Source organism: Triticum urartu, chromosome 3A (genome assembly GCF_056163025.1).
Source record: "Triticum urartu cultivar PI428250 chromosome 3A, HENAU_Tu73, whole genome shotgun sequence".
Taxonomy (NCBI): Eukaryota; Viridiplantae; Streptophyta; class Magnoliopsida; order Poales; family Poaceae; genus Triticum; species Triticum urartu.
The window spans coordinates 694,641,886-694,653,282 of NC_141875.1; the positions used below are offsets into that span (position 1 = coordinate 694,641,886).

The 11,397-nt window shown below is 48.5% G+C and overlaps 2 protein-coding genes and 1 pseudogene across 2 annotated transcripts; 1 reads left to right on the forward strand and 2 right to left on the reverse strand.

Moving 5' to 3' along the window:
• Window positions 1–41, forward strand: part of LOC147981742 (18S ribosomal RNA) — a 1,939-nt pseudogene extending 1,898 nt beyond the window's left edge.
• Window positions 42–2,896: 2,855 nt separating this feature from the next.
• Window positions 2,897–5,053, reverse strand: LOC125546036 (amino-acid permease BAT1 homolog). The gene is made up of 5 exons (XM_048710148.2): window positions 4,804–5,053; window positions 4,414–4,693; window positions 3,937–4,338; window positions 3,448–3,867; window positions 2,897–3,361 (listed from the first exon to the last, which is right to left on the reverse strand). The coding sequence occupies exons 1-5, from the start codon at window positions 4,920–4,922 to the stop codon at window positions 3,014–3,016; spliced, it is 1,569 nt and encodes a 522-aa protein (XP_048566105.1). The 5' UTR covers window positions 4,923–5,053; the 3' UTR covers window positions 2,897–3,013.
• Window positions 5,054–6,175: 1,122 nt separating this feature from the next.
• On the reverse strand, window positions 6,176–11,370 carry LOC125546038 (amino-acid permease BAT1 homolog). Its single transcript, XM_048710150.2, has 7 exons — window positions 10,303–11,370; window positions 8,235–8,253; window positions 7,913–8,132; window positions 7,575–7,756; window positions 7,129–7,418; window positions 6,668–6,797; window positions 6,176–6,523 (listed from the first exon to the last, which is right to left on the reverse strand). Exons 1-7 carry the CDS (start codon window positions 10,668–10,670, stop codon window positions 6,176–6,178), a joined length of 1,557 nt encoding a protein of 518 aa, XP_048566107.1. The 5' UTR covers window positions 10,671–11,370.
• Window positions 11,371–11,397: the final 27 nt, after the last annotated feature.

An 11,397-nucleotide genomic window follows, 5' to 3' on the forward strand; every position in this document is an offset into this window, starting at 1 on the left:
GTAACAAGGTAGCCGTAGGGGAACCTGTGGCTGGATTGAATCCTTCGCGATGGAAATGCCCTCGCCTACTTGACTAAACTAAGGACCTCAACGGTATAAACATGTAGATTTTCTACTTTTCCATTTTCCTTCTTGTTTATCAATCACCAATCAAGACAAACCGGGCACTATGGTGAGACGTGAAAACACCCGATCCCATTCCGACCTCGATATATATGTGGAATCGTCTTGCGCCATATGTACTGAAATTGTTCGGGAGACATGGTCAAAGCCCGGAGAAAGAGCAAGAAAACGGATGCGCTAACGCGCAACGGCTTTCGCGCTAGTTGCTCAAAAAATCGTATAAAAATCAAGCAAGAAAACTAAAGAAAGCGTTAGCGCATTGGACTCGAAATCCAAATTGTGCTAGCTGACAAAGAAAAAACAGAATATAACAGAGAAATATTGGTTTTGACTGGTTGGTAAAAGGACTCTAAATCCTTTGAGTGGTTCAATTCCACAACAGAACAAAGAATGAAATGAATGAATGAAAGCCATGACCATGCCTCCAGTAGGAAGATCGAGGAACCGGTGCTGGCGCTCCTGGTTCATGGGATCCTAACCGCGATGGGGAGATTAGATATTATTCTTTCGTAAGTCCATCCAAAGGAGATAGGTTGAGGAGAAAGAAAGGAGAAAACTAAAGAGAAAGATGGACAGTAGATTGATAGTATCCGAATCAAATAAGAAAAAAACGTAGCTATTTCATCAAATCCCGATTGTGTGGGTGTGAAGTGGAAAAATCCCGTTCTTGCTGGCAGCGGGCATAGGAATGAAAATCCTCTTTCGCCGGGCCTTTTGGACTCGAAATCCAAACGGAGAGAGTGGTTCGAATCCACCTCAGAACGAACAATGAAAAAGGCGTCGAGCGGGTGCAAGCTCGAGGAGCTAGGAAGGATGGAAGAAAGCTTGACCGTTTTTTCACTGAACTACTCGAACTTTTTGTTCGAAAAAGCGGAAATAGCTCAGTTCGAGAGAGGGTTGAGCTTCATCGGTTAGTGTGCACCAAAGGATGAGGTTTCTTTCCCGTCCTACAAATTGAAACCGTTCTAGCTTGATACTGCGATATCGTCAAATCATCCAACGGAGCATGGAAACCATTTCGGTGGCGGTAATGGCCTCCAGTAGTTTTCTATGGAACCATACCACTATGGTCATCTATATGATTAGACCATGCCGCTTCACTAGACTTTCCTGAACCATCCATTTGATCCCCACGGTCGTGACACCACTTTCTAAACAAAAATTTCCAAAATCCAATGCGGAACCAAGCAGTAAGAGAAATTCATCATGGTAATTATTAGTAGAAAACCAAAGTGGAACGGAGAGAACGGAGAGTCAGTTACAATGAAAAAATTGTTGAGGAATCATGTTGAAAGAACAACATTCTGTGTCATAAATATCGTATATAGAGATTTTTCATGTATCGACGCTTTTGATTCAATTATGAAAGTACGCTGTACTGGACTTGCACCCCTAGTTACGCAGAAGTGCAAGCACAGAAGCGGATGACCGGACCTTACCAACATACTCAAAAAAGTATTCTATACTGGGGTCTGTGCTCTTGACAAGCAGTGTTTCCAGTCTAGCTGTGTCAAATCGGGTGTGAAGTGTCCTTCTAGGTTCTGGCTGGTAGAGCAGAGGACTGAAAATCCTCTTTAGTTTCACGCATGGGACTCTAAATCCCAATTGCGCTAGCTCTGTGGTTCGATTCCACAACAGAACGAACAATGAATGAATGTGGGCGGTCAACCAGGTAAGCCTGTGCCCAGGAAAGAAAGGACTAGGGAGGGATTGAGAGAAGCTTTCACAGTGGAAAATGAAAAAAAGCATATCGTTCTTAGAAATTGTGGAATTTGACTTAGTTAGAGCTATGGTTTAGCATCAAGAGGGAAGTTTTGTAAAAGCAACAGGAAGAATTGCTCAGGTACCCGTGAGCGTATATAACTTGGGTCGTGTTATAAATGCTCTGGCTAAACCTATTGATGGGAGAGGCGAAATTGTAGCTTCCGAATCTCGCTTAATTGAATCTCCTGCTCCAAGTAGAATTTCCAGGCGTTCCGTATACGAACCTCTTCAAACAGGGCTTATTGCTATCGATTCGATGATCCCTATAGGGCGCGGTCAGCGAGAGTTCATTATTGGGGACAGACAGACTGGCAAAACAGCAGTAGCCACAGATACAATTCTCAAGAAAAAAGGGCAAGATGTAAGAAGAACGAGAGCGAGCCTTCACGAAAGAAAATGCAAGTGAAAGAGAATTGTCAAAAATTCCTAAAAGCGGTGGTTCTTTTCTTTATGGATCGGGTAGATCCATATGTTCTAAGGGGGAGACGAGGTGTAGCGCAGTCTGGTCAGCGCATCTGTTTTGGGTACAGAGGGCCATAGGTTCGAATCCTGTCACCTTGATGTGGTATTCACACAATGGGGCCGAAGTGCAAAGCCCCGTAGCCTATCCGCGGTCGGGAAGGCAGGCGAAAAGCGCGCACAAAAGAAAAAGAAAGCTAAAAAGCTTATTTTGCAATCCATTATCTTTGGTATTCTTCTCTATTTAGATCATATTATATAGCTATTTCACAGGTTTTATTTACATACCTCAGTCATGTTATTTGTCTAGCCTTCAATCAGAATAGCCTCTCCACCGGTTCCGAAGATTCTTTCGGCATCAATGTGCTTTTGGAATCTTCCTATGAAACAAATAACATTCTGGAACAGTTTAGGACAGAACAGGCCTCAGTAAGTGGTCTTAGCAGCGCCCGTCCTGGATTGTAACATATCGCTAAACGTGTGTCTGATATTGCAAAGTGAGTTTGTGGTGTATGTTAACTTAGGTGCGTTTTTCGCCCTTAAGTAAATATGATTTTTAGCAGCGCCGATATATTAGCTCAAAAAAAAAAAGCAGCGCCGATATACTATATACAATCCAAAGTTCCAAACGAGAAGCTATGCGACACGTGAATTGTTTGGTCCGTAGCTACAAGTCGACATTAGTGATGGGCCCCTCGAACCAGAACCTCGCGCTGACCACCCACGCGCCGACGCTGAGCAGCAACACGCCGCCGACGGCCACCGGCGTGTAGTTGAAGTTGTCCTTGGCCACCGGGTACGCCACCGGCAGCGAGAAGAGCACGGTGAGGAAGGCCACCCAGAGGACGGCGGCCCAGCCGACGGCGACCCCGTATCTCCCGAGGTGGAACGGCCCCGGCACGAACGACCTCCTCGCCGTCGTCACCCGGAAGAAGATGGGCAGCGCGTAGGCGATGTACTGCCCCAGCGTCGCGATCGACACCATCGCCTGGAACGCCACCTGACTCCCCAGCGACTGCACGCACACACGTACCAAAATCAGCTGTAAAAATCATGGTCGGGTGTCTGGAGATTCATGGCGGAGATCGACGTTGCACGCACCGTGAGGGCCATGACGAAGGCGACGACGACGGAGAGCCAGACGACGTTGAGGGGCACCTCGTTCTTGCTCACACGGAGCCACACCCGCGAGAGCGGCATCGCCCTGTCCCTCGAGAAGGCGTACCCCATCCTCGAGTTGCTGGCGATGCACATGGCGCCGGCGAAGAAGATGCCGACGGCGACGACCCCGACGCAGACCAGCCCTCCCACGCCGCTGCCGTACCTCCTGTCGAAGGCGTCGTATAGGGCCTGGGCGACGGCGTAGCCGCCGGCGTCGTTGTCTGGGCTGAGCAGGTACGGTATGTCCGTCACGATCGACGTCAGCGCCACCAGGAAGATCCACCCGAACGTGGTCGAGAGGGCCACCGAGCTGATGATCCCCATCGGCCCGCTCCAGTCCGCGTTCTTCGTCTCTTCAATCTGCCATGGTCGATCTTTAGATCTTCACGAAACTCCATGGAAATCTAGCTAGGATGAGCAGCAGCGTACCATGTGAGCGGACGCGTCGTAGCCGAGCAGAGAGTACTGGCTGGTGAGGAGGCCGAGGGCGAGAATGTAGGCCTTGCCATGGATGCCCATGCCGTTGTCGTCGTTGAAGTGCGTGAAGATGAACTTGGCGCTGGCCCTCTCCTTGGCCACCGCCGGGATGAGGATCACCAGCGTGAATGCGCCCGCCGTGTTCCAGAACGCGCCGAGCTTGCCGCACCAGGACAGCCACCGGATGGGGAGGCTGTTGATGAGGCCGTGCAGGACGAGGAAGAAGCCGTGGATGGCCAGCACGACGTACTTGGAGGCCGTGTACCCGCCGCCGTTGGCCCCGCCGGTGCCCAGCAAGACGATCACCTGGACCAGCTGCGCCAGGGAGAAGTCCGTGCTCGTCGTAGCAGCCCACTAGGACAGTTATAACACCGTCAGCAACGTGTCAAAACAGGAGGTGATCACGATGTACAAATGCCAGCGGCGTACCTGTCCGACGATGTTGAACCAGCCGGTGACCCAGGAGGCGAGGGGCGCCCACTCCCTGCCGGCGAGCTTGGCGCTCCAGTAGTAGAGCCCGCCGGAGGTCGGGTACGCGGAGCAGATCTCCGCCATGGACAGCGCGACGCAGCCGTTGAAGGCCGCCACCACCAGCCACCCGAGCGTCATGGACGCCGGCCCGCCGTACCTCAGCCCGCTGTTGTAGGTGGTGGTGACGCCCGCCATGACGGAGATGATGGAGAAGGAGAAGGCGAAGTTGGACATGAGGCTGCGCACAGCCCAAGAAAAGCACCAGAATCAATCAATCCAACGGATAGAGCTGCGCGCAAACGCCGATGATACGATGGCGAAGCAGAGCAGAGCAGGCGTGCGACGTACGAGAGGCCGCGCTTGAGCTCCTGCTTGTAGCCGAGCTGGTGCAGCCGCGCTCGGTCCGCGTCGTCGGTCGTGTCGCCGCCGCCGGCCACCCCCGCCGCACCGGAGCGTGACACGGCCATCGATCGTCTCTAGCTCTAGCTCCGCAGCCACTGCCCCTGCCTTGGTGGCTGCAGGTTGCCGTCCTGACTCTGTTTGCCAGCGAGTGAGCTCCTCGGTCTCCGGTGAGCAGGGAGTCAACAAGAGAGTGAGCGAGTGGCTTAGTGGAAACTGTCCGCGGCTTGGACCATTCGGGCGAGGTCCCTTTCGGGTGACCCGCCATTGTTGACGGCAAGGAGATAATTTATGATCACTTGTCACGTAGCGCAGCCACATGGAAAAATATCGCCGGCCGCGCGCCATTGTTTGTTTCTCAAAGAAAGAAGATAAGTGTTTGACTCTGAATCTCTGATGACATGATCGCCATGACGGGGAGTGGTAGGATAATATAACATGATCGTTTGAAAGGTTGATCTTCCTCTGTCACGGTGAACGGTCCTCCGTCATCTGGTTGGCCCCGGATCTTGGACTTGGATTGGGTATTGCATATGTTTATCTGAGAGAAAAAGGATGTGGAGTGTTGATTAGATTTTGTGCCCCCGAAGATTGGCACGGGTGAAGGTGACAGAGTACCCAGGTCAAATAATTTTGTCATCGAGGTGTATCTGTTGGAAGGAATGAGTCGACGCAACGTGCCTTAAGCATGGGTCTGTTTAGAACACATCTAGATGTGACATAGTTATGTCACATCTAAGCTGATGTCCATTCTGTTTGTGGTCTATTTATTTTTTATCCTAGTTTTTTTATTTCTTGTTTCTATATTATATACTTGTAGGAGTTTAGATGTAACATCCTTAAAAAACATCTAGATATGAATTAGACAAACTGCTTAAGCATTGGCCAACGCCAGGCACTAGCGCCGGTGGACCGGTCTAAATTTCGGCGGGTCGCCATGCAACTGTTCGTGAGAGGCATCCTCACACTGTTGGATGCCTCTCCCCGCATCATCTTCATCCTTCGGTTTGGTCAATGTGGTCAAAAATCCCTCTTGCATGTTCTATTGTTGACATCTCTGCCCTGGCCCCCATGCGTGTGCACTCCTGAGAGGGGCGGTAGCATCCGTTCTCCAAAAATTGCCGTTTTTTGGTAAATTTTATCATTGTCGAATGTTGGTTTTCTAAACCATTGACTAGATACTTTTTGCATGTCCATAGAGTACACTATGCCAAATTGTCCCAACGACCAACCTACCTGAAGAGCTTCTTGGTAATGCAGCTCCATGTGTAAACTCATCCACCACATACCAAATAAACTAAAGTTTACAAGGCACAAAATTCTACATGTCAACATTTACGATGGGTCCTTTGAACCAGAACCGGGCATGGAACACCCATGAGCCGACACTGAGCAGCAGCACACCACCGACGGCCACCGGCGTGTAGTTGAAGTTGTCCTTGGCGATTGGGTACGCCACAGGCAATGAGAAGAGCACGGTGAGCAAGGCCACCCAGAGGACTGCTGCCCAGCCGATGACAATACTGTACCTCCCTAGGTGGAATGGCCCTGGGCTGAATGACCTCCGGGCCGTCGTCACACGGAAGAAGATGGGTAGCACGTAGGAGATGTACTGCCCTAGTGTCGCAATCGACACCATTGCTTGGAATGCCACCTGGCTTCCGAGAGACTACATCCGAAGACAAGAAACACACACAAAAATAGGAACGTCAAGTTTTAGGTGTGCTAGCAAGTCCTTGACACGAATCATGCGTTCATGTTGTAAAGGTTTGGTGCTTCGAGTCGAGATCGAGATGGCAGAGGTATTACGCACCGTGAGAGCCATTATGAAGGCGACAACCACACAGAGCCACACAACATTGAGAGGCACCTCGTTCCTGCTCACCCGGTGCCACACGTGCGAGAACGGCATCGCCTTGTCCCTCGAGAAGGCATAGCCCATCCTATATGGAAATGTGATAGCAACTTAGCAAATAGTCATTAGGTTCCAAATTATTATGGATTTTTCATAATAAATAAAACATACAAAGTTTGACCAAGTTTATCGAAAAATATCAACAACTACAAGACCAAATTAGTTTCATTAGATTCAGCATAAAATATGATTTTGGTACTACATAAATTTGATGTTGTACGATATATACTAATATGACTTTTCTATAGAATTGATAAAATATAGAGAAAAACTTGACTTTAATATCGAATAATTTGGAGCACAAGAAATATCAACACTAATATGTCAATTGATATGTGGTGGTTGAATCACTACCAAACCTTGAATTACTGGTGACACATGCAACACCCGCGAGGAAGATGCCGAATGCGACGATGCCTATGCAGACGAGCCCTCCGACCCCACTGCCATACCTTTGGTGGAAGGCAGTGTAAAGCGCTTGCGCAGCGGCATACCCGGCAGCATCATTGCGGGGGTCTAGTAGGTATGGTATGTTCGTCACGATGGATGTTAGAGCCACAAGGAAGATCCAACCAAACACGGTCGAGAGAGCAACAGACGTGATGATCCCGATCGGTCCACTCCAATCTGCGTTCTTCGTTTCCTCAATCTGCAAATTTATTCCCGATAATGTGAGCTTTCTTGACCCAAATTTCACATTGAGGCGATACAATTGCACTCAAATACATATATATGCGCAAGAGGATAAGACAAATAACCATCAACATGAGTAGCTATCAGTATTGGGACAGGAGAAGATGTGTACCATGTGAGCCGATGCATCATAACCAAGCAATGAGTATTGGCTCGTTAGAAGCCCCACAGCTAGAATGTAGGCCTTGTCATGGATCCCCATGTCATTGTCCGTGTTGAAATGTGTAAAGATGAACTCAACACTCGCTCTTTCCTTGGCAACAACCGGAATCATGATCACCAGGACAAAGGCACCTAACATATTAACATATGCTAAGTTCAAGAACAATAAGTTGATCGATAATCACATAGTCATATGTTCAAATGCATCTTCTAAAGAAGGAAAAAAGACTCTCTCGACCTCTGCATCGATTGATGCCAAATGTCGTAACCCTTAGAATGATTATATACCTGCAGTGTTCCAAAATGCACCGAGGTGGCCGAACCAGGACAACCACCGGATGGGGAGGCTATTGATGAGCCCGTGCAGGATGAGGAGGGAGCCGTGGATGGCCAAAACAACGTACTTGGAGGCCATGTAGCCACCGCCGTTGGCTCCACCGGTGCCAAGCAAGATGATCACTTGGACGAGCTGCGCCAATGAGAAGTCCGTGCTCGTGGTGAGAGCCCACTAGAAGAGTTTAGAAAAGAGATTGGATTATTAGGAAGTTTGTCATGTGGGTTCACCATATCTGCTTTGAACCAAATAGACCACCAACATGTTTGAGCATACCTGGCCCACAAGGTTGAACCTGCAAAAGGTAAAATGGAACATAAAATAAAACATAGACCACCAACGTGATTGCGGTAACACAAAAAGTGGAAATAAATAATGAATATTGTTTGTTAAACCATATCACGTCGGCTCGAGCTTTTGAATGGACATGCAATTCAATATCGCGTATGCTATATGTAGGTTGTCTGCATTTTGAATTCGGATCAGTTGATTCGGGGGAGAATGGAGGTGTAGATTCGAGGCCGAGCCGGAGACAAACGCAGCAGCGGTGTTGCTAGTGGAGGGGAGTCAGAGGTTGGTGGGTCGGAATGAGGGGGATGGCGATAATTCTAAATGCATGGAAAACTACGGACGTTTTACGGGCCTCTCCACACTAATTACCTCTCCCCCCTGATTTTCACCGAGGTGGAGCCTGCCTCACTCTCTTATCTCCAATAAAAAACTGCCAGCTAGCATCATTCCGCAAAGAGTCAATTACACCGGTGGTGATAGAACTTGACGCAAATGGTCACTTTAGTGCTGCAACTTGTGGCATACATCGAAGTGGTCCAAAAACTTGACTCGGACGTGCAAATACGGTGCTAATCGTGTTTGTATACACCCACGACGCTGACGAGGCATGCTAGCGTGGCATGGGGCCTGTTTGTCAGTGACCCAACAATGAAGACAAGGCGTGTGGCATGCTTTTTTGTATGGAACCCCCTCGTTTTTTATTTTTATTTTTCATAGAAAAGCTGCTGACAAGCGGTCCCAGCTATTTGCAGCACAAATTTTAATTGAATGGAAAAAAAGGTATGCTCAGGTTTCAAACCCAAGCAACCTCAAGTTCCCTGCTCGGAAAGTTAGCCAGCCAACCCATTCACCATTCATGTACATTAAGGAAACACAAGCTATATTTTTGAAAAAAAAAAGAAACACAATCTATATATCCTCAGTTGAATAACAAAAAATAGGAAAACATCGTAAAAATGATGCAGCCACGGAGACTCGAACCCTGAGCATACCGTTAGTTTTTTTAACATTTCCAAAATGTTACTTTTTTTGAATTTTTATTAAAAAATGGAATTATAGTTTTAAATAATATAGATAAAAAAGAGAAAATATTTAAAATAATATGTAGGTTATTTATAGTTATAATTTAAATATATTTTTACAAACTGCAAAAAATAAAAAAAATAGTAACATATTAAAAATGGGCCACACGAACTGACAAGCTGATGTCAGTTTTGGCCCATGATAGCAGCGGACACGTTAAATTGGAGGTCGCTGGTTCGAAACCGAAGCGCACTATTTTTCCGTTCAATTATTATTTTTGCTGCTGACAGCTGGGACCCGCCTATCAGGGTCTTTTTGTGAAAAAAATAAAAGACAATGGCTTTCTAGGAAAAAAAGAAAAATACACACGCCTTGTCTTCATTGTTTGGTCACTAACAACGGGCCCCACGCCATGCTGGCATGCCTCGTCAGTGATGCGGGCATATACAAACATGATTAGCATCGTATTTGCACACCCGAGCCAAGTTTTTGCACCACTTCAATGTATGTCACAAGTTCTAGCACTAAAGTGACCGTTTACGCCAAGTTCTAACACCACCGGTGTAATTGACTCTTCCGCAAACTCTGTAAACTCTGTCCATCGTTGTAGCATTGCTCGGGGGGAGGGCGGCGCCCAAGAAGAAGGTGTAGGGGTTATAGGGATGCACATTCGATATTGTATTGAGATATACTGATTGATTGATATTTTATATTTTAAAAAAAACCTCAGAGATATCATCGACGAAACTACCAAATCATGTACACTAGTTTCCATGACTCCATGCCAATAATCCGAAAAATAGCCTTCTAAAACTGATAAAAAAATCTCAACTAAGGTAAGAGAGTGCACACAGTCACACGCCGTCTGCTCGAGCTTTTGGCATGCAATTCCAAATTGTATTGAGATATTGTCGACCAAATTACCAAATCATATACTAGTATGGTACCATGTCAATAATCTGAAAATAGTCTTCAAAAAATGATCAGAAAATCTCATGATGATCAAACTAAGGTAAGAGAGTACACACACCAGCCGGTGATCCAGGAAGCAAGAGGCGCCCACTTGTCGCCGGCGAGCTTGGCGCTCCAGTAGTAGAGCCCGCCGGAGGTCGGGTACGCCGAGCAGATCTCGGCCATGGACAGCGCGACGCAGCCGTTGAAGAAGGCCACGACCAGCCAGCCGAGGGTCATGGACGCCGGTCCGCCGTACCTCAGCCCAGCGTTGTACGTGGTGGTGACGCCGGCCATCACGCAGATGATGGAAAAGGAGAAGGCGAAGTTGGAGACCACGCCGAGCCCGCGCTTGAGCTCCTGCTTGTAGCCGAGCTGGCGCAGCCGGGCTCGGTCCGCGTCGTCGCCGGCGGCCACGCCCGCCGCGCCGGAGCGCTGCGCGGCCATCGACTGTACGTCTGTACCCACCTCCTCTGTGTCCTTGTGTCGTCTGTTGTTTACCGTGGAGCTTTTCACAGATGGTTATTGGTGTAGGATGCCGGAGTCGACAAGAACCCGTCGTTGGACCATGCGGGCATGCGACATTGTCGACGAAGGGGAAGTAGTTTATTATGTTTGCGATTGCCGCGTAGCGCAGCTGCGCAAGGGTAAACAATCGGCGTTGGATGCAGACAATTTGACTGTATTTCTGACATGATGATTGATAGGGAGTGGGTCGGACGGACAAGATAGCAAAAGGCGGGTGCGCTCGACGGCGGTGGCGTTCGTCCCGGTGACGGTGGCGTTCAACGTTCGACGTCGGGGACAGCGCCGGCGAGTCCGCGGCCGTGAGGTTGACGGCGGCGAGGTCGGAAGGCGATTATTCCGCCTGTGTTCTGTTGGCTCTTGCGAAGTTCAGAAAATCAGGCCGCGCTCCGCTCTCTGTTCTTGAGAAATTCCCCGGTTTATTTGCCACGGCGTCGTCTCACATTCATTCTCGTGCTGGATTCCCCAGAGATTGCAGGCCATGGAGATCAAAGGCAAACGTGTGGAAACCTGCCTGGAGACTGAATATTGCAACGAAAAACAGAGTGAAGAGCACTCGGCTCAAGATAACGCTTTTGCTGCAGAATGACCATCTCTGGAAACTGAAAAGAACTACTGCAGACTACAACTTTTTCAACAGCTTATTTTC

Bases quoted from the DNA above. Each gene is read 5' to 3' on its own strand.
- LOC125546036 (XM_048710148.2), bottom strand. From the start codon at position 4,922: ATGGCCGTGTCACGCTCCGGTGCGGCGGGGGTGGCCGGCGGCGGCGAC. The intron at 4,694-4,803 runs GTACGTCGCACG...GGCTGTGCGCAG, and splicing joins GAGCTCAAGCGCGGCCTCTC to CCTCATGTCCAACTTCGCCT. The intron at 3,362-3,447 runs GTGCGTGCAACG...GTGTGCGTGCAG, and splicing joins CCTTCGTCATGGCCCTCACG to TCGCTGGGGAGTCAGGTGGC.
- LOC125546038 (XM_048710150.2), bottom strand. From the start codon at position 10,670: ATGGCCGCGCAGCGCTCCGGCGCGGCGGGCGTGGCCGCCGGCGACGAC. The intron at 7,757-7,912 runs GTATATAATCAT...TTAATATGTTAG, and splicing joins TGCATTTTGGAACACTGCAG to GTGCCTTTGTCCTGGTGATC. The intron at 6,798-7,128 runs GTTTGGTAGTGA...ATTTCCATATAG, and splicing joins TGTGTCACCAGTAATTCAAG to GATGGGCTATGCCTTCTCGA.